At 48.9% G+C, this 23,130-nt stretch overlaps 1 protein-coding gene across 1 annotated transcript in view; it reads left to right on the forward strand.

Moving 5' to 3' along the window:
• The window catches only part of COG5 (component of oligomeric golgi complex 5), a 1,436,183-nt gene that overhangs the window by 950,847 nt on the left and 462,206 nt on the right, over positions 1-23,130 (forward strand). The window contains exon 13 of the mRNA XM_085654126.1: positions 17,667-17,828. Within this exon, the coding sequence (XP_085510252.1) occupies positions 17,667-17,828 (162 nt within the window). The remainder of the gene's footprint in view (positions 1-17,666; positions 17,829-23,130) is intronic.

A 23,130-nucleotide genomic window follows, 5' to 3' on the forward strand; every position in this document is an offset into this window, starting at 1 on the left:
ACCAACGCACAGCTGCTCAGTATGACTCCTGACGCTTAAAAGAAATTTCCTGAGTGCTGTCATCTCTGCTCCCCACATGAGTGAATTGCTGGTGCGCCAGGTGCAACCACCCTTCACCACCTACTTCCAGATATATGCTGAGGGCTCAGCAGCTTTCTTAACCTAACTTGTAACTCCTTTCAACCAGGCTATTACTCTACCAACATTTTTTTCTCCACCTCCGCCTTCAAAAGAGAAGGAGAAACTCCATTGCCTTGACCCTTAAAGGACTTTAAGCTTGTAAATAGACCACAAAAAACACTATCATGTGGATGCTCATCTCTGTAGGATTCTCTAAAGCAACGAAAGGTAAGGCCAAACAGAATATGACTCTGTCAAGATCAATAGTCCTCTGTATCAAAATCTTCTATGCACTGGCCAAAAAGCAAACCCCTTAAGGCCTTTGGGCTTATTCCGCTAGGACCAATCTTGCTACGACCGCATTGGAAAGGTGTGTGTGTGTGTGTGTGGTGGTGGTGGTGGGGGGGGGGGGGGGGAGGTGCTAGAATTCTGTCAGGCTGCGATGTGGGAGTTCACATGTTCAAGGTGCACTGCTGCCCGGCAGGCCGATCCAGGCTGGAAGACCACTTTGGCCGTTGAACCCTGAGTCCACTCCCCAGACCTTTCACTGTATTTAGAAGTATCTATCAGAAGACCAACTTCTTTCCCTTGGTAATGCTCTTTCTGGTGGATACGCTACCATACCGCAGATTCCTCATTGCCCTCCCACCTCCCTGTTCTGTGGAGTGGACTCTAATCATCTTAATAGTGTTCCAAGTTGACAAATGTTCATGATCAATGTATCATTGGACTCCACTACATTAAGGTACCTTTGTTGATTAAGATCTGCTGAAGTCTGTGTACAACCACGCAATTGTTGTTTTCAATTGATTAAATAACGTTTTTAAAAAATAGGATTCCAAGTTAGATTTCGCCACCCTGCCGCCTACTGTTTGTTTGAGTTCCCAATGCCTGAGGGTGCAGTCAGGGGAAAGATTATGAAATGTGCATTATCAAGCAAGTGTGGCGCTTATGTGCAACACCACTCCGTCACTAGCGGGGTGGTGAGGCAACACTGCGGTGCCACACTGTACCCCCTGTCCGCACACAGGAGTATTGTTGAAGAATTCTCCAGTTCCAGTCTAGCGCCAAGTGATATTCTAATGGTGAGGAATCTGTAGTTCGGTGAAGTATACACCAGACAGAGCCTTTCCGGAGATAAATAGCGTGTTCTTCAGTACTAATTTGTACCATTAATGCCTGTAGTGGGCTTGTGGGGCCCAAAATTTGTGAGACTAATGTTTGGAAGATGTCTTCACATGTGTCTATGACATTAAACGTATCTGATATTTTTGGAAATGTGTAAGATTGCTTCTGTTGTTGGAGTCTTAACATAATCATTAATTTTGCTTAGTGTGACTGTTTTTGGGGAACTCGTGTGGGTTTTTGGAGAGATAATTTGGAATACTCTTGCCTGGACAGAATAACACAGTTGGTGGGATAGGTGTGTGCTTTGTAGTTAGTGCCTCTCGGCTCTTGATTTTTTTTTTAGGGGGTGGGTGTTTATATAGCGCGAACTTGACCCGAAGGTATCAGAGCGCTTTACATGAGCACCAGTTAGGTTACACAAAGACGCATTCAGTTTTGTTAGGCAGATTAAGTGATTTGCAAGAATCACAGGATGCTGAGCGTCGTTGCCGAGACTCGAACCCGGTTCCCCCCTGGCCCGTTAGGCCACGCCAGGCCACTGCTTTCTTGGCAGCTGTACTCAGCACGCCTCTGATTGCTGTCTGTCAGTCCACTCTTGAGTTATGGAATCCGTCATAAGGCCAAAAATAGATTTAACAATACAAGAGCAGAATGTCATTTCGGGGTCGTTTGAGTTCAGCTGTCTTAGTTAATCATTATTTGACCTTTGTAATTGCTGTTTAGTAAGACTGACTTGCACAGCTTAGGCTGCGCCGGCCTGCTCATCTGATTATGTGAAATGCCTGCACCAGGGAGTGCAGCGCCAATCAATCTCCTCCATGCTGTAAGACAGAGCAGAAAAAACATGCTGTACTGAAATCGATAATCTGTGTGAATGCCATCGAAAATATAGCAGTTGTTTCATTAATTGAAAGCCAAAGAAACTCTGCTTTATTAAATTGAAATACTTGCATGTTTCCGAGGTCATTACTGAAATGCGTTTGTATAAATAAAGGTTAAACCAAGTTCACTCAAATGACATATTACTGAACGGTGCATCATTGTACATTTCCTGTAAACACACTATCTATAGCTTAGCCGTTTAATATAATTTTAGATAAATCTCCACGGACGCCGGTTTAAAAACAAAATACTATTTTTTTTGTAAATGTTACATTAAACCCCACATTTGTTATTCTGCCTCGAGATTGATTATAGATTTTATACAGCGAATTAATTCCCACTTCTATTTGAAGTAATTTACCCTTAAGAGCTGCAAATGTAGAACATCTGATTCAGTGAAAGGTTTTAAGTTATACGTGCAGACAAAAAATCGCACATATGACGCCATCTCTTTGAAACTTTTGTTTGTTGTGCAGTAATAATAGCCAAACAGGCAGACCACTCAGTTTTTACCCCCGTTCGTTAGGATCATGTCGCCCGAAACTCGCATGGTTCACGATAGGGTAGGATACGGTAGACCGAATTTGTGGTTTTGTTTACGAATCGTGCAGCCGTGCTTAGAGCGGGCTCTTGGTCATGGGAGCGTTGTGTGTAGAGCGCATGTGGAGAACACGCTGCTGCTGGGCGTTGTCTGTCGAGAGGCTGACTTGGATGGTTTATAGGCCATTACAGCGAAGTCGTCTGCGCGGTGCACCCTATTTATGTTAATGTCCACAGAGGTGAACGCCATTGCTCTGACATTTTGTGGGAAGAGCCTAACTTGCTCTCTTTCGCTCCTCAGACGTTCTTGCAGCACTCTCCAGCCACTTCCTTCCCCCTAACGCGTCTCTCACCCTATCATTAATCTACAGAGTTGCATTTCTGATAAACGGCTTTCCCCAGATCCTGCAGCTCTGGTTATCATGGTCTGGCTTGACAGTGCAGCTGTCGCTAGGCAATTATGTGAGCACCACTAGGAGGGGTTTCTGCTCCGCCCACGTTCACCTGCACAGGCTTGTGCTGTGCTTGTAAAGGCTATTGTTTTTAATATAAATCTTAAAAGGGTCTTACTTCCCACCCCCTTGCTTTTCATTGGTTCCTGTGTTTGCCATTTATTTTTCCTCCATTTCAAAAGGCTGTAGCATTTTTTCATGCATTTACCAATGCTTGTTCCTCATCTGGTTCTCTTATCAGTTTCCTGTAGCCGAAATACTGGTAACATCCACCTCGGTGGAACTTTTTTTTTCATAAAGTTGTGCCTCTTTCTGCTTTCGTGATAATTTAAATTAAATTTGCAGATTTATATAGCCCAATCTATCACCCGGAGTGTTTGTGACTTGCCCAGAATCGCAGGTTGTTGGGCCGCCGAGACTCGAACCAGGATGCCCAGCTCTCGAGTCAGCAGCTCCGGCTGCTCTGCCTCATCATTTCCACTCCTGTGATACTCGTGTGTGTATTATTTTTTTTTTTTTGACGCGTCAACAATTTTGTTTTTCTATTGGAAACCCTGATTTCCCCTTCTTCCTTCCTGCACCAGTCAATACTAGGCAACATGCTGCATTTCAAAAGGCCAGCCCTCCCTCAAAGTCTGGTTGGCCTTGTGCTTTTCCGGTGAAGGCCCCCGCAGTGCCTTTTGATTCCTCACACTCTCCTGAATGGGGATTTTGTGATACTTACTGCGTGTCGGGTGTTTAGCTTGCAGCGGGGCTTTCTTCAAACAACACAACCCCTGACAGCCGAGCTCCAGCCCCGGTTGAGATGACCAGCACCTACAGACTCGATCTCTTTCTTCTCTTTCATCTAAGAGGCAGGACTTGGGGTGGGGCCATGGCGCCCTCAACCACTGTTTTGTGAAGCTAACGCAACAAATTCATCATCGCTTCCGCAAATCCTACCTTCCCAGAGTAGGCGAGGCTCGCTGGGATGGGGCCCACCACTTCAAAGGGGCAACAGATTAGTACAAAACAGCACACAAGCTGCACAGAGGAGAACTGCACTGTTGTGACTGTGGTATCGAAATGCGGATATGTTACAATGCTTCCTCTGGGGAGTTAGAGGGGGGAAAGGCAGGAGGAGGAGCGACAGGGTGAGGGCAGTGTGGGGATGAGGAGGTAATCTTTTATAGCGTATACCCTTTAGGGTGCTTTACATGAAGTGATTTATCACAATATTTTGGCCATAATTTAAGTATTGGGTCAGATTCTGGGGGCCACATCTGGAAATTGGTCACTTTCGTGTACATCTTAAGTGTTGTCTTCAGCTGTAAAGGCAAGACAGAGAATTGTCTAGTTATGGAGGTTATGTTACATAGGCTGCGAATAGGCAGGGCGCTGAACAAATGTTTTGTTAGTTACAGCAGGTAATACCGGCATTCTAACCTGCTTTTAGGCAATCCCATTTTAATGTAGGAGATGTGTCCACACTTTGGGCACAGAACAGACAGGTGAATGTTCACGTGACCTTCACGGCATGTTAACACACCACCCCCGCCGAGATGTTAACCCACCACGTCCTCCTCCCTTCTCAATGTTTTACCCACCCCCTTTATATTACCACCAGTTACTGCACAATATGTTGGCTTTCTCAGTAAACAAATCATAATACTTTTAGAACGTATAATGCACAACTGCTCACCAAGCTAACATATATAATTTTTTGAAATTATTAATCACATAGGCGAAGCCTAATGCATTTACCAATGCTTGTTGATGTTTGCAGCTTGGAGTGTGGCAGTGGAGTTCACTGTACTTTTAATGATGATGTATTTCCAATCTTCCCCCCAGTGTGTAGCAGCATAAATTGGGCAAGAGATTGTTCTGCTCATACACCTGCACGCATGTCACCAGTTGTAATCATGGGCAGGTGGGTGGGCTGTCCGAGTGGTTGGCCACTCACAGCAAGGGCATTGTTGCTTAACCTTCTTGGCCGATTTCCTGCCTTAGTGAATAGCGATATGTTGTATAGCAACGTAGGACTGTCACAAGGTGCAAACTGCAGTGCTTTAAGCCCACAGAAGTGACTGTCTAGCAGTCTGTTTGTAAACTGAAGCCATTAAAACCTTTGAGCAATGACTCATGAATATGCAAAGGGTGTTTGTTAGGTGCGCACACTGACACTAAGCATAACAGTGGAAGGGACGGAGGTGGTTGGAAGGATGCATGGTAGCATGCACTGGATATGAGAACTCTGCCCTTAATTTCATTTTGTGCCAGCATTTCAGCTCTTGTCTCTTAAAGAGACGGGGGTGTGGGGGTGTCACAATGCAGGTGTGCTTTGTGAATTGGACGGAGGGGGCTTTCTCTGATCCCCACTCAAGCTGCATGTGCAGTTCACAGAATATCAATGAAGGGACTTAGTTCCCCTTTTCCTACAACTTGCAGGTGTTTACAGGGTGTTTATTATGATTCTCAACTCTGATTTTAATATTCAGTCCACCCATTGCAAATAGGAACTTTCAAATCACTCGGTCAACCTGTTTGTGTGCATGCAAAGTCATTTTGCACATCACACTAAAGGACTCTGTTGTCAAACTGCAGGGAGCTAATCCATCAAGGTTTTTTATTTTTTCTTAACATTATTTTAGCAAAATAAATTCCTCATTATCACCCCATTTTTCCAATAAGACATCGTCGTTATGCCCCTCCAAATCTCTGTGCATCTTCACAAGAGCATTATATCGCAGACAGAGTTCTCTATTATGTTGACAGTATTTGTGGAACACAATACTTGTGTTGGCAGTAGTTGCGAATGTGTTTCTGGAACAACATTTCATATTGTATGATATGTGTCACTTAAAAATGCAATATCTGGGGTGACCCTGGAGATGAGTAATATGGCCGCCTTCCTCCGGAGCTCCACAGACCGAGCCTTTGTGCGAACACTGTTTTTGGAACCAACATGTGGCTTTAGCTAAAGACAGTCATCCCCATTGTGAGCCAATGGTGGGGCCCTCCCGAGAGAAATAGAAATGGTGCTGAACTTGCTAAGAGGACAGTGATTACAATTGCGGCAGTTCTAGAAGTGATGGAGGTGTAGCCTTGTCCCCATCCCATGGCGGTAAAAGTTGCACATAAAGAGGGCGTGGCCAGGAACATGGCCGACTAACGTCATCTGCCGGAGCTCCGGCAGCCCGAAATGCATCCTGACAAATTCTGCCCTTAAAGCCACCATCCGCTGCTTACTAACGGTGCCGTTCGCTCCCCACAACATGCGAACACCCTAAACGCTGTCCCCGCTAAGCTGAGAGGCGAGCAGGAGGGAAGAAACAGGAGGAAGCAGAGACAAGGCGGGGCCACCTAAGATGGCAGACTGGATGCTCTAGCCGGGAGACACCGCATCGCGCTGGGAGAGGAGTGCAAGCACCGATCCCCCGTCCAGGCCCCACAAAACACTAAGTGCTGGGGCACACCGAGAGGCGGCGGGAGCGAGAAACTGGATGCCCACCCCGCACCCAATGGGACACGAGAATCTGGGTCTAACCCGTGTACAGGTGAGAGAGTCTGCGCACGGGCGAGTGGGAGTGAACTGGGCCGCATCCCCCATTGGGGTGGAGACGGAGGCCCGGAGGGGGCAGCTGCCTGGGGGGAGCCCAGCGATCACTGTGAGGGCTTTGCTGGAGACGCAGGAGGGCCCCACCATTGGCTGGGTTTGTGCGACAGGGCGACCGTGTCGTCTCCAGCACCGTAGAGAACCCTAGGCCCAGGTCTAAGCGCAGGCGAGAGGGGCTGCGCACATACGAGACTGAGCTGGTTGGGTCATGTCCTTACACTGGCTGGAGATGAGGGCAGAGAGCGGAGGACCTATCTGGACCCTCCTCAGTGAAACTACAATGGCTTGGGTTCGGCGAGCGGGAGGCGCAACCACGTAGCCCAACGTGCGAGATGGAGCAGCGATACCGGCCTTATGAGTGCTGTGAAGGACAGACCCGGATGCCGGCCTGCATTCTAAGAAGCCCAACGAGCACAAGGGAGCGGCAATATAGGCCCTGGGAGGGCTGCAGGGAACGGGCCTGGACGCCAGCCCACACTGCAGGCCTAAGAGGGGAGGTTTGACCAACAGGCCCTGGAAGGGCTATTTACTGGGGGACACTCAGGACTGCGGCACAATGTGGGGGGGTGACCCGGTCAGGTCCATGTGCAAACGAGAGGGGCTGTGCACGGACGACACTGTGCGGGCTAGGCCTCACCCCCGGTAACTCCTGGGGATCCCTGAGAACTGAAGAGGACTAGGTCGGTGTGTGAAAGGCACGACCCCATAGCTTAGTAGGCACAGTGAGAGGCAACACCGACACAAAGAGGGCTTTGGAGGGCGACCCCAAACGCCGGGCCCTCACCGCGGAAATATCGACGGTGACTCTGCTGACGATCTCCCCGGGCCGAGTGGGACGAGGAAGAGAACAAGGAGGTACAGAGGGTCCTCCGATACTGACCACAGCAGTAGAGAGGAACAGACATTGAGACCCTGAGAAGCAGCATTAAAGGGGCCATCGTCCATCTGCACGCGAGAGAGACAGTGTACGAGTGGCCTTCTCCCTCCTCCCGGTTTGGCCGGCGGTGTAGAGGAGACACCGCATCCATTCCAGAAAAGGAGACACACACAACCGTGGAGAGACCTGACCTCTCAGAGGATGCAGAACCCCCTGTTCTGATGGTGTGCAAGAGTGCCTCTGGATTACAGAGTGACCCCAATGCTCAAGGGGGTCCACACTCCCCGCTAGAGGACTCACCGTACGCTGCAGGAAGTGGGGGACAAATTGACACTTGAGACTGGCGACAGGTGATGGAGAAAGTGGTGAGTGGCCACGGATAAAAGAGGGGAGCTAACATTGCGCAGACATGGATTGGGCCAAACATTGCTCACCACCAACAAAATACAAGACAGCCCCCCCCCCGGGACACCAGAGACTAGTTGCCCAAACGCTTCTCGGGCCGACCATACAACACTTATTCTCCGGACCCAACACAGGGAATAAAGAAGAGACTGGAGGCCTGCTAGAAGATCCAATCCCATCAACCGGACAATGGTGAGGAACAAAGAACCCAAAACCCAGAAACAGGGCAAAATGGACAAGTATACAAAAGTGCTCCCCCCGCCATCAGAGACAGAGGGAGAACCTTCGAGATCACCAGATAATGCAGCCATTCTCCAAGTGATCCACGCCTCCAGATACGCCATTGAGGGAAAAATGGCAGAAATAAGGTCAGAAGTGACCCTTCTGCACCAAGATATGCGGAATATTGCTGAAAAGATGACTCAAACCAAAACTCGCATCTCCGAAGTGGAAGACACGACACACAAGTTACACTCAGACGTCAATGACATGAAGGCAAGCAGGAGAGAGGTAGCATGGAAGGTGGATGACGCGGAAAACAGGCACGCAGAAACAATCTGTGTTTTATCAGATTCCCAGAGGGAACCCGAGGGCTCAGACCCAGTGACTTTTTTGAGGACGTGGTTGCGTGACTCCCTTCGAACGGCAACGTTTTCACCCTACTTTATCATCATACAGGCCCATAGGATGCCCAATGCAAGACCGCCACCTGGTGCCCCTCCGCGACCACTAATTGCATGGTTTCTACATTTTCAAGATCGTGACACAATCCTCAGAGAGTCACGGTGACACAATCCTCATAGTCACGGCACACAGGGGAACTTAAACTCGCCAATGCCAAAATAATGATCTTCCCTGACTACTCAAGAGAAGTGCAGAAGATGAGGCGATCATTTGACTCGGTGAAGGTTAAACTGAGAGCCATGCAAATTCAGTACATATCAAAACCAAAAAACACTGTAGCACACCACACCAGACTGTTGATCTGGTACCATCAAGTATATTCAATTCACGTCGAGTTGATAATGGACGATACACGGGCGTTACTTTGCACTACGGATTGGACGTATCATGGTCCCTTAATAGATGTGCATACTTCAATTAAAATAAACAATTTCCTTCGTTTTTATATGCCCATTACTGACTGGATAACAGATGGAACTTAATTTCCAGAACTGAGAAGAATTACCACGAGTAATTGACCAGGATTTGGAACCTTTTGAGAACCAACAGATGTATAACTTTCACGTGTTGGAGCCTTGAGGAAGCCCGTTGGGCGAAACGCGCGTCGGCTGGCTGTGAATTGGAAATTACTGTTTTTTAATGAATTTGGAATAAAAATCAATCATTATCAACTCAACGTGAATTGAATATACTTGATGGTACCAGATCAACAGTCTGGTGTGGTGTGCTACAGTGTTTTTTGGTTTTGATATGGATTATTGAGAGTCAATTGTGATCTCGATATTTGGGATACTTTTGGTGGATAAGTATCTAACATTGTTTAGCACCCTATATATTTCTCATACTATTTATGTGGACTTATGTTTTAAAAACTGAGGATGATGTGCAGGTCAATTTAGCATATCCACTGTGTTTCCATATATCAAATTCAGTACATGCTCCTCTTCCCTGCCAAGCTAAAAGTCATTTTCCAAGGCACCTCACACTTCTTTCAAACTCCAGAGGAAGTATGGGCCTGGATAGAGGAGCGACCCCCGCCAAAACGAGAAGCAAGGATCAGTGGGTTGCAACTCACAACACAACAACACGTCCGGAACCTAAATCACAGAGGGTGAAAAAGAGGCGTCTACTCATGGGAGGGCACAGAACGTGGACGGGGACCCCCCTGAGGGCACCACACACATGCCAGAAAAGCAGATGGGCTTAGAATCAGACGAAGTTTCCACCCAGGCCCAAGCCAGCAAAAAACACTCCAGCCAGCGAGATAGCACCCACACAGGACCCTCGGACAAGGAATATCTTGCGGACACAGACAGTGGTTATCCACTCCTTAAGAACATTAACCGCTTGGTTGATCAAATTACCAAGACAAGCAATCCAGAGAGCACACACCAGCAGCAGGATAAGAGCGGAGATGAAGGCTGAACCACAGGCTATGATAATGGCAGACGAACTGTAGAACGTCTACAGAGCCCCCCCCCCCCCAGACGTTACAGTGCTCAGCGAATCCGAGCACAACAATTTACTTGAAGTTTATATCCTTTATTGCTTTGATTAGTATTCAGTGGGTGGGGGAAGGGGTGGGACTACAGACCTCTCAGACTATACTTGTACCAGTTTGTCATGTTGACAGTTCAGGGGATAGGCGTAGGAAGTGGGAGAGAGTGGGGTGGGGGGGATAGTTTGAGGGAGCAAAAGTCTTACAGCTCAGTTTGGGAATATGTTCCCTATACAGCCAGAAGCAGGAGTACCGGGGTTTACAGACAGGGACAGAGGGAAAGAGACCAACAGACAGGCCTGCCCGCACACACAAGGACGAATATATGCTACACACACAATGAGTGATGAAACATACACAGCACTGACATGGAATGTTAGTGGGCTAGGTAGCAAGATCAAGAGGGGACAGGTAACAATACACATTAAGAGACTTAAGCCTGACATTGTGTTTTTTGTAGGAAACCCACCTGCTGGGTACACATTGTGCCTTTTTCGCAAGGGGGTCATATACAACATTCGCCTAAGTGGAATTTTCCCCGGGGGCGTGAGGAGTCGCTATTTTAATTATTAAACCCCCCTCTTCCACAGAAATCAAACTTGGATAGGTCCCAGTGGGACCTTTGTCGCCGTTCTGGGGACCTGGGAACGATGAGAGCGAACGTTAACCTGTGTCTATGCCCCGTCAAGACTGCAACCCCAAACCCTAGAGGCGATTGCTAGGATACTATTAGACTCAGGCTCCTCTACACACATCATTGGAGGTGACATTAATGATGTAATCGACCCAAGCCGTGACCACACACAAATTGCCACAGGAACTCATGTTCCCACTCACTGGCGGACTTCGCGAAGTCGCTGGGGCTGACTGATCTTTGGCGCGACAACATCCATTAGACTGCACTTATTCATACTTCTCCGGGGCACATAGTCTTCTCCAGATCCGATTACTTTTTTGCCCGGCGGAGAGATACGAACAGTGGACAAGGAGGAATAACTTGCAAGGGGCATCTCAGACCACTCACCACTTTGGTTGACGATAGGAGGGAGAGGTAACACACAATTATCGGACTGGAGACTGAATGCCTGGGAGCTCCGTGACAAAACTGTAACGGGAGCGATAAGGAAGGAGACTGAGTTATATTTTCGAGAGGATGATGACTCAGTGGTCTCGGCTACCACCCTCTGGGAGGCCCATAAGACGGTGATTCGAGGTAGGGTGCAGGATGTCATATCATGAAAACGTAGGGAAGAAACTCACCAAATAGAAACCCTGGAAGGTAAACTCCTGGAACATGAGAGAAGTAATACCCCAGATACTGAGGCCACCCTACTACGGCAAATAGTAGTTACACTCAGGGAACTTCGAGCCCTAGCAGAATGGGAGGTGCAGACCCAAATACAGGCCACACACCACAGAGACTACGAGTTGGGAGACAGATCAGGGAGACTCCTGGCTTGACTGGGCGGGAAAAGAGAGGTGAGCTGGGTGGCCCAGATCCAGCAGTCGGAAGAACGACATGTAACTGCACACACCATAGCGGGGGCATTTGCGCACTTTTAAATGGAATTATATGAGGCTAGGCCACCAGCAGACAAATTACAAATAGCGGAGTATCTCAGTGGTATAGACACCCCCACTCTGCAGCGAAAAGATAGGGAAGCCCTGGAGACGAAAATTACCCTGACTGAAGTACTAAATGCCATCAAGAGACAAAAATCAAGGAAAACTCCAGGACCAAACGGGCTGCCAACCGAATTCTTCAAGCAAAATGCTAGTTTGTTAGACCCTCCCCTCATAAACATGTTCCAGGCGGCACAGGAGGAGGGATCGCTCCCATCAGATCTTTGTCATGCCACGGTGATGGTTTTCCAAAGCCCGGTAAGCCCCCAGAGAGCTGCATTTCCTACCGCCCAATATCATTGCTAAACATCGAAACAGAAATCTTGGCCTCTATCCTAGCGGCAGGACTCTTAACGGTGATCACATCATTGATCCACCATGACCAATCGGGCTTTATGCCTGGCCGAGCTACGCGTTTCAATCTCCGTCGACTGGCCAATCGGCTAGACACAGTGAAGAACAGGTCTACCCCGCAGGTGCTCCTCTCCCTAGACGGGGAGAAGGCCTTCGACACTGTCCAATGGCCTTTTATGAGACAAGTCCTTGTAAAGTTTGGGTGTGAACAAGAATTTATGACTGGGTGGAGGTAAAGTATACCAACCCCAAAGCTGGTGTTAGTCAATGGGGTAAAGTCGGCTGACTTCCCCATTAGAAGAGGAACCTCGCAGGGCTGCCCACTATCTCTTCTACTTATTGCGCTGGTCCTAGAGACATTGGCTTGTTTGGTCAGGGCCCACCCAGAAATTAGAGGTTTCCAGGCCACCGGAGGTCATCTTACAGATGAACGGATATCCATTTATGCAGATGACATCTTTCTTCACATCACCAACCCTGATACTACACTTCCCCTGATACTACAACTGTTTAAGGAATATGTACGCAGGATACAACATCAACTGGGGAAAGTCGAGTCTTTACCCAGTAGGAGGTTCCATTGACACATGCTTAATACCAGGACATCTACATATTGCCGAAGAGGGCTTCAAATACTTGGGGCTGTATATTTCCATGAATGAAGCTGACTGCCTTAATCAAAACATCAAGAGGGTTTTGGCAGAGTTCCCGGAAGATGTTGCTAGATGGAGACGGCTTCCCCAGACGCGGCCATGTATAAAGTAACACTCCCTAAACTACTATACCTACTCCAAAACACATATCATAGGATCCAAGAGTCTATTCTTGAGACATTTAACGACGAACTTCGCATATTTCTATGGGATAGGGGCCATCTTAGAGTGGCGTTGCAAACGATGCAGCGCATTCAGTACAATGGGGGAATTGCCCTGCCAGATATTCAAGTTTATTATCGGGCAGCACATCTAACTGTAATTAATGAATGGTGTCACGCCCCGGGAGATCACCCTACATATGCCCTGGAGAGGCTCTAATTCCAGAAACATACCTACCTTCACTATCTTTATCGGGGCGCAGGAGTACGAGACCTACTACCTGCTACACAGAGGATGGTTAAGGCCTGGAAAGGGGCGGAACATCAGATGAAACGGGACAAGAAACTAACTAAAGCCACACCACTATGGGAGGGTAGGCGGTTGCCTGAGCTGGTGAAATTACAGGGCTTCAAGGGCTGGGATACAATCGGGATCACAACATTAGGTGACATACTCAAAGATGAGGAGTTAACTACCTTTGTGGCTTTCCAAGCCGAATATCAACTGTCGCACACTCAACAATACAAATATTTACAATTGCAACATGCTTGGAGGACACAAAAATCTGACATTACAGATATCCCAGAATATGTACCACTAGAAGGTAGATTGCTACAAGAAGAGATACCCTCAAAGGCAATTTCCTGGACATATAAAACCCTAATAACCAACATCCCAGACAGACTGACATCCCTCAAGGGTAAATGATAGGAATCCTCAGGCCCGCTAGAAGACATTGTTTGGGAGGGGGCATTGATGCACTCAAGAGAGGTTGCGATTAAGCTCAGTTTAAGGTTAATACAATTTAAAGTCCAACACAGGGTATACTATGACAGGGCACGACTCCACGCTATGGGTAGGGCAGAAACGCCCAACTCTTTGCGTTGTAAAACAGATCAAGGCACCTACATACACACGCTATGGGAATGCCAGCATGTACAAAGATACTGGACACGAATAGTGAAGGATCTAAATGAAACACAGATACCTATGAACCCTAAATATATCATTCTTGATATTCCTACAGATGTTGATCTCCCTAGATACAAATCTTATTGAGCAACATGGGACTGATAGTTGCAAAAAGAGACATCGGGAAAGGGAAGACCTACCCACCCTTGCGTAATGGCGTGCTAGTATGGACTAGAAAACAGCATACACGGCCAGAGGATGTCCTAAAAAGTTAACGAAAATGTAGTAGGCATGGCTAAGATACTGTAATCTAGAGATGGAAGGGGCTGGGATTGATAATGCATACCCCAACGCGCAGGATCTATAAATTGTTGGTGGACTTGGGAGGGCCATATCTAATTCATAGAGAGGGATAGGGATGGGCATTGGAGAATGAACACCCATAGGGTAATCTCTGTATCTCTGACTGTAACGATTGTAACAATGTCAAATCTAATGTGTATAAGGCGCTCCCGCTGATGTCTTGGCTGCAGTTTAAAAATAAAAACAGTTAAAAGAAAGAAAAAAAGTACCGCATGAAAAATAGAAATGCCACACTTGGTTGAGGCACTTTTGGTGAGAGCTGCGCCTTCTTTCTTCTGCAGCTGATGTGGTGGATAGACAGATTCTGAGCCTTCTGTGGGCCTATCTGGGTGTCAAAGCAACCGGGACCAACATGTTTGTATGGCACCTGCAGGTGTGGCTGGATGATCTGGTCTGGTAGGGCAGAGAAGTCTGCAGCACATTTTCTGGGGCAGGAGAGGGACCTGTGTTGTCGGATGATAGTGGGAGCCTTGAATCAGAAACATGGCTGACAAGGTACACTAAAGTGGCAAGCGTAACTTTTCAGTCATGTAGGAAAGAAACTACTGGAGAAGAGACTATGGAAGAGTTCCTGGCAAATGATCTGGTGCCAGGAATCACTTGGTGCCATGGACACTATCCTAAAGAAACTGGACAAGGGAAAAGTTCAATCTCTGCAATGGACGCTCAAGAAAATGGAGCCCAGGTGGCTGGTGTAGAGCCAACTGTGAAGTTAAAGGAGAGTGAGGTTCTTATATTTGACAACTGGAATAAAGCTTTTGAGTCCCAGATGCGGGAACCAAGTGACTTCAGGACTATGGTGGTGGATGCTATGATCTTGATTGACAACAAGGTGGAAATGGAGATAGGTCTGCCAACATCTCTATCCTGGAATTCCCTTTAGTGGGCCTGAGGCACGTTCATAACCAAAGCAATATGCTCCTTTTTTCTCGAACGTAAGGGCTCTGACAGTGTCAGTATGATTAGGTTAGTGGGAAAGACATATAGACTGCTTTGCAAATCATCACGCTTAGATACTTTCTCTGATCCTGGTCATGGCTGCACTTACCAATACAGACCTTCAATATAGATGTTTCTCCCAGGAGCAGGGGCGTAGCTTAGTCTCGAAGGGTGTGATTCTTAAATTTCCCAACTAAAAAGTGGTAGGCTGCAGGTTTGAGGGGTGAGAGGACCAAGGTTTGGTATGGACTGTTCCCATGAGGGCCAGGGTCAATACTGATTTGTTTTAGGTGGGCCTCTGTCTAGAGTGGCTCAGTTGGCAAAAAATAATGGGTTTGAATGCTACCCCGAGCGATTTCCAGTTGTTGGATTATTTGCAAGCATTCGTGCCATCACCTTTTTGGAGTTTGAATTTCAGTATTATGCCTGAATATGTGAGACTGGCGAACCTTTCTAAGCCTACTACTGGCAAGGTTTGTGAATTCCAAAAAGTTGTAAATCTTCAGTCATTCAACGAGTACTTCAATGGGTGCAGATATACTACCAGTCACTATGTATATTGAAATTCCAAATAAAAAATTAAGAAATTTAAATCTTAGTGAAACGAGAACAATAAGAAAAACCAACAGACACAGCAGACCCAACTCAGGGCTCCCAGATCAAACTATCAAGCAAATAATGCATTTAATTGTGGGGTGACACACCCCAAACACTCCCACCCTGAATCTATACCCCTACCCAATAGCAACTCCTGAAAGACTCTGTACAAAAAAGTGACAGAAGAATACTCTGCTTTACAGATGTTGGCGGCTTGACCTATGGAAAGAGATCGAAGATGCAAGCTCACCACAAGGAATTGCACACCCGGGCATTAGAGCAAGTGTGAGAAATCTTGCAAGGCTGAAGGTTTAGCATGCGGTCAAGGAATATCTTGTCTCTAACTCTCATTCTGTGCTCTCTTTTATTGATGCTCTTACACCAGCCAATTCGCATCCCCCTTAGAAATGGGGGGACGTTATGGAGAAAACACTCTTCATCACTTATTCATCGTTTTCCCTTCTCAGCTTTAAAGGGAGCTTTAAATTTGAGGATGCAAGTTGTATGTTGCCTGATGTTGCCGAATTCTGGCCTTCCCCTCCTACATTCTGCCCTCCCTTCTCCCATTGAAGGTTGTGGTCTCGATTAAATATCCATTGTTCATTGGAGGAGTTTTCATATGTGGAATTTTACTTTTGTCCAATGTTAAGACAGTTACATGTAATACATGATAAGGAGCTGCCAGGCACTAACGCATTACTGGCAGGAGGCGACGACTGAAACGGCCTGAATAACTGACCGAGTAGTACCATGCGCGCCGACGCACTGCCTGCTTGGCTTGTACCCTCACACAGCCAAGACAAAGGTCACTGACAAATTTCAGGTCTTGGACTTTATTTTAGTCAAGCAAGAAATCACTAGTAGGTGAAAGGCACTGAATGGCCATAGCATAAATAGATGGAAGCGGGAGCTAGAGAAGTGGGTGGGCTGCGATGGCAAAGTCTTGATCAGGAATGCAAGACGATGCCTAGATAAAATTGAAAGAGCCTGGGCATGGGAAGCACTGGTGGAGGAGATGAAACTAAATGACCAGGGATCTGGCTCCACCACCCCAACATCGCTCTCTAGACAGGGGAGCCCCTTGAGACATGGCCAAGAAGGCGACTTAGAACAAGAACCCGGGGAGGCAAACCCGTAGGATACCAGGAAACATAGATTGGTGCAGGACAATAGGAGAAATATCCGAAAGATGCATTACTATTCAATGAACCGCAAGAGAAGCGACAAATTAGTGGAAATATGATGTTTAGAGCACCTGCAGTGAGGGAGAGGGAGGGGGGAGTTGGGGGGGCATATACATGAATAAATGAATGAGCTGACCTAAATAAATGTGTACTTAGGGGAATGTAATATGCAAGAAACATGCAGAATAGTGTGATTTAATGGACTGTAATGTACCAAAGAAGTGAATGACTGGAAATGTACTGAATTAAAGGAAATAAAATGTTTTTTATAAAAAGACAGTTACATGTAATGCGTACTTTATTTGAAGAAAGCAATTAATCATATAAATGCACACTTGTTCACTTTCTATTTTCTTATATACTAACTTTCGTCTTAAAATTGATTGACTTGCTTGTTCTAAAGCTCTGTTTGGTGTACCTTTACTGGGCTTTTTCTTTCAAGATGAAAGTCTCCATGGTAGCTCATTGATCAAAGAATCAAGAAACTGCCTCGCAGTAGTGCTGCCAGAAGAAAACATTCTGACCATTCAAATAAGACGATTCTTGTAGAACTTTTAATACATCTCTTCTGGCTTAAAGTGAATGCGAGAGTAGAAAGAGGCTCTTCAACTTCCCCTATTAAGTTAAAGTCAAACTCGATAAAGATGCATCATTCAACATCTGCTGTTTTAATCAATGTCTTTGTATGTTTTCTGCAGCCCAGAAAAGGCATTAAAAGATTCATTGCAAGCATATGAAGCTGCTTATCTGTCAAAATCATTATCCAGACTCTTCGATCCCATCAACCTTGTATTTCCACCTGGTGGTCGAAATACACCATCCACGGATGAGCTTGACAGCATCATTAAAACCATCACCAGGTACTTATAAAACATGCATTTTACATGACAAGTATGCAATATTGTATTCCTTAAAACATTTAACACAAGTGTCTTTTTATAGTGGCGGCTAGTGACATTTGAAAGTGGTGAAGCATAAAAGTTTTTTTAAAAAACAACTTTTTATTTATATTTTATTGGAGAGATCATACACAATTTATACAAATATGGCAGGAAGATAGATAGTAACAGAGTTCATACAGTGTACATAGTCAATTATCGTTATAGCCCCATAGTTTGTTTTTTTTATAAACATTTTTATTGGCATTTTTGGTTTACTGCTACGCACAGAGTAAAACAACCAAACAAACAGGTCAGTACTGAGCACCACACCCACCCCGCCCGCCCTCCACCCCCCCCTCTCTCATTACACAAGGAGTCTGTTCCGGACTCATTCCGCCATGTAGACGTCAAGACCCCTCCTCCACTCCTCCAATCGGGGTGGCGAGGGCGCCACCCAATATTTAGCTACGTCCCTCTTTGCCACGTCCCTCTTTGCCACCACCAGAGCCAGTACCAGGAAAGTCAACAGCGGGCGGGGGAATTCCACATCATGTGTCATACCCAGTAACACTAACTTAGGGTCCTCCTGCAGTGGCACCTCCAGCACCTTACTCAATTCCCCTAGGATCCCCCGCCAGTACCCCTGGATCTGCGGGCAAAGCCAAAGTACATGATAGAAGTTCCCTCCCTCCCTTCCGCACCTCAGACACGACGTGTCCCCTATCCGTCCCATTTTGAACAGCCGGAGTCTATCAAAGTATGTTCTATGCAGAATATTGAATTTGATCAGCCGCAGCCGGGACTTAATCGCCACCTCACGTGGGTGCATGAGAACTGTATCCCAGTCCACCTCGTCCATCTCGCCCACGTCTGCCTCCCATGTTGCCCGAAGCGCCCCTATAGTGTCGGGCATAATGTTCATGAGGGTCCGATATGTGAGGGACACCGCCCTTTCCACCATGTGTTCCTGCAGCAGTCTCCCCTCTAATCGTGCGTATTCGGGAAGAGAGACCGTCTGGAGCCCCTCTGCCTGCCAAGCATGTTTCAGTTGCGCGTACTTATAGTACTGCGTGGGTAGCAATCCAAATTCCTTACGGAGCACCGAAAAGGACTTCAGCTCCCCCCCTCACTAGCACGTCACCCAGTGTCGACACCCCGATGTTATCCCAGTGCGTGAACCCCCTCAACTTGTTCAGTTCCGGTAGCCACGTGCAGCGCCATAGGGGCGTCTGTCTACTTAGTTTCCTGTCCCAGCCAATCTCCCGGGTCGCCCTTTTCCAAATCGTCAAGGTGATTTTAGTGGCCACCAGTAACCGTCTCGTACCCTTGCCACCATATAAGTAATAATGATACGGATGGGCGCCCATGAGATGTCTTTCCAGAGCAAACGTCGGGTGCATTGCTGGGGCATAAAGCCAGTCATTAATGTACACCTGGTGTTCCGCCCAGTAGTAGGCCTCAATGTTGGGAAGCGAGATCCCCCCGCTATACTGGTGCCGCTGCAGGGTCCTTATCGCCACCCTGGGTTGTCTACCTAACCAGAGAAAGCTACGTAGTTCCGAATCAATTTCTCGAAAGACTCGCCTAAGTACCGGATAGTATTCATTCTGGAACGCATACAGGAACCTGGGCAGCGTTATCATTTTAAACATGGCTGCACGCCCCAGTAGCGTAAGCGGCAGTCGACGCCATCTGTGTGCGTCCTCCACGAAATTGGTCAGAACCCTCCCAACATTCCTGTTGTAGGAGACAGTCCGGTCTAGTGTTATAAACACTCCGAGATATTGAAACGCCTCCGTCGTCATCTGGAGCCTGTCTGGGAGACACGGCCAGTCCCCCCGCCCCTCCGGGGCATATAGCACCGACTTATGCCAGTTCACCCTGTAACCCGAGTGGGCACCATACCGTTCTAGCTCTGAGAAAATTATCGGGATCGTCGTGTCGGGGCGTGTAACATAAAGAAGGACGTCGTCCGCGTAGAGGGATATTTTTTCCTCCAGATCGTCTAGCGGACCCTTCCGAAAACCTCGAATCTCCGGGTGTTGTCTGACCCGCGCCGCCAACACTTCTATCGTCAATGTGAAGAGCAGGGGGGACAACGGACATCCCTGCCGCGTACCCCTGCAAATAGGGAATTCCCCCGACGTGACCCCATTTACCCTCACCCGCGCCCTCGGGTCCGTATACAGTAATCACACCCATTGGCGGAAGACAGGTCCGAATCCCAGACGCCCCAGGACTCCCTCCAGGAAGGGCCAATGCACCGCATCGAACGCCTTTTCCGCGTCCAAGGAGAGAAACCAGTGAGGGTCCCGTCGGCCACTCACCGCCTGTAACCAGTTGTGCGAGCGCCTCAGATTCAGTCTCGTCGCCCTACTGGGGAGGAAGCCCGTCTGATCCAGATGGACCAAATCTGGGAGCACCCTCCGCAGCCGGAGGGCCAGCACCGTCGCCAATAATTTCACCTCGGTGTTAAGCAGCGAGATTGGGCGATACGACGTGCACTCCTCCGGCGGTTTCCCCTCCTTGAAAATCGGGACGATCGTGGCCAATCTAAGATCCGGGGGGAGGCACCCCTCTCCCCGTGCCCCCTCAAATAACGCCAACAGATGGCGAGCCAGAAGATCCGCCGTTTTAAAAAAAAATTCCGCGGGGAACCCGTTCGGACCCGGCGCCTTCCCCACCCGCAGCTTGGCCAGCGCCTTTTTCACCTCGTCTAACGTAAGGGGGGCCTCCAGCTCTTTGATGTCTCCATCCGCGAGCATCGGTAGGTCTAGATCCGCCATGTACTGTAGCGCGTCCTCATGCGAGCCCAGGTCCCGAGCAGCATAGAATGCCCGAAAGTGCCCTGCAAAGGCTTCCGCGATCTGCGCATCGGAATTTACTAAATTCCCCCATTCGTCTCGCACCTGTTCTACCCATCTTGCATCCCTCTCTTTTCTACTGAGCCACGCCAATAGCTTGCCCGACTTATCACCGACGTCATATAAACGGTGAAGCGTCGCCAACGCCTGTTTTTTGGCTTCTCCCGTAGCCCGATCTCTATACTGCCGCTGAACGTCAAGCATCCGGCGCAGTGTCTCCCGTGCCGGGTCCGCGAGGTACTCCCTGTCCAACTGAAGTATGTGGCTCTCCAGCGCCTGTAGCTCCCTTTGCCGTTCCCTAGTTTCCTCCGCAATCCTAACCTGGACTCTACCCCGCATGACCGCCTTCATAGATTCCCAGAGGGTCACCGGCGACGACACCGAGCCCACATTGTCGGCTAGGCAGACTTTAACATCTGCTCGAATGCCCTTCAGCACCTTCGAGTTCTGGAGGTCCCATGCTGAGACTCGCCACTGCCCCCTCCCCGGTATCCGGGGGGCCATTGTCACCAGAAGGGGAGAATGATCCGACAAGCCCCTCGCTTTATATTCAGCTAGAACACCCTCATTCAACATGTGTCGCGCCATGAAGATATAGTCCAATCTGGAATACACCCTGTGGGCCCCGGAGAAAAAGGAGTACTCCCGCCGTGTCGGGTGTAACCAACGCCACACGTCTGTCAGACCTAGAGTCTCCATCGTGGCTGCGAGGGCCGTCAGAGGCCGGTCCCTCCCCCTATCGCCCGTCCTGTCCAGCGCCGGGGCCAGTACATCATTAAAGTCGCCCCCAAGCACTTGCACCGTGTCTGATGTGGCAAGCTGTATTTCCGCCACGCCTTTTAATGTGGACGCCTGAAGCTTAGGTGGAGCATAGACCGACACTAACGTGTATTCCTTCCGCCGCCACACTCCCCGAACCCCCACGTAAGTCCCCAGGGAGTCCGTCCATGTCTGTGTCACTCTAAACGGGTGTGTTTTCCGGACCAGTATCGCCACCCCTCTCGAACCCTGGGTAAAGCCCGCATGCGCTAGGACCGTGTAATGACCCCGGGCTAGGAATCCACATTTAGTCCCCATAAGGTGCGATTCCTGTAATAACGCTACGTCTGGGCCTGCCGTCTTAAGGTAGGCGTTTACCAGGCCTCTCTTAATTTTACTCCCAAGCCCATTGACATTCCACGTTAGGATTGAGAACCCTTCCTCTGCTACACCCTGTGTTACCTTCGTGGCAGGCATTGCAACTCCATCTGTGTGTACTGCCCCGGGGGCACCTCGCTGGCGGTCAAACCCCGTGGTGTGTCGTGCGTGCCTGCAGTGACCTGTCCCCAACCCCTCCCCGCCCAACCATCCCCAACTGTCCCGTCCCCCCCCCCCTCCCATCCCCCAACATCCTCAAACTGGAAACCACCAACCCGGGAAAAGCAGCATGTAGGTAAGGCGGAGGTCTCGTAGCTTCGCTTTGACCGCGTCAAAGGCTCTCCTCTGTTTTTGCACTTCTTGACTGTAGTCCGGGAATATCATGATGTTCGTGTTTTCTATCCGGAGTGCCCCCTTTTTCCGGGCCTCCCGCAGGATCAGATCCCTGTCTGCAAAATTGAGGAACCGCAATGACGGGACGCGGCCGCGCCCACACCGGCGGCTTCACCAGGAGCGCCCTATGTGCCCTTTCAATCAGAAAGCAGTTCGAGAATGGGGCCCGTGGAAACGTGTCCATCAGCCAGGTGCGGAGAAACAACGCCATGTCCGATCCCTCGATGCCTTCCCTAAAGCCCACAAAGCGGAGGTTGTTGCGTCTCGCCCTGTTTTCCGCATCGTCCACCTTCCAGAGTAGTTGTCGGTGCGATGCCTGCAGTTCCGCCACATCTCTGCGGAGATGGGTGATGGTATCCTCAGCCTCACTGATCCTAGTTTCGGCCGTCTGCACCCTCTCCGACAAGTTGCGGAAGTCCTGCCTCAGTAGCGTAACTTCGGAGCCCACCTCACCGATCTTAACCTCCAGCGCCGCCCTGGACTCCTGAATGTCCGTCCTGGAGGCTTGTATGGCCTCCATCAGCAGTTCCGTGTCAGAACGCGCCGCAGGGGGGAGAGGCGGTGCCCCCGGTTGCGTCCGGGTGCAGGTATAGTCGTCCATAGTCCCCTGCCGGGCAGGTTTCTCTGGCGGGGCCTTCTTCCCCATCTCCGGCCGTGAGATCCGGTCCCCAACGGGCCCCCGGTCAGCAATCCGCCTCTAAATCCCAGGGGGGGGGGGGGCCGCGCCGTCCCCCTCTTCCCCCGCAGGATCCCGCCGCAACGGCCACTCAACCCAGCGGCGCCGCGCTCCGCAGGCCCAACGGTGGCGGGCCGGTCGTCTCAGGGCCCCCCGATAGGATGGGCGTCACCCCCGCCGCAAAGTCAGGTGCGGCCGCAGCCCCTGCCGG

The sequence above is a fragment of the Triturus cristatus genome, chromosome 4_1 (genome assembly GCF_964204655.1).
Source record: "Triturus cristatus chromosome 4_1, aTriCri1.1, whole genome shotgun sequence".
Taxonomy (NCBI): domain Eukaryota; kingdom Metazoa; phylum Chordata; class Amphibia; order Caudata; family Salamandridae; genus Triturus; species Triturus cristatus.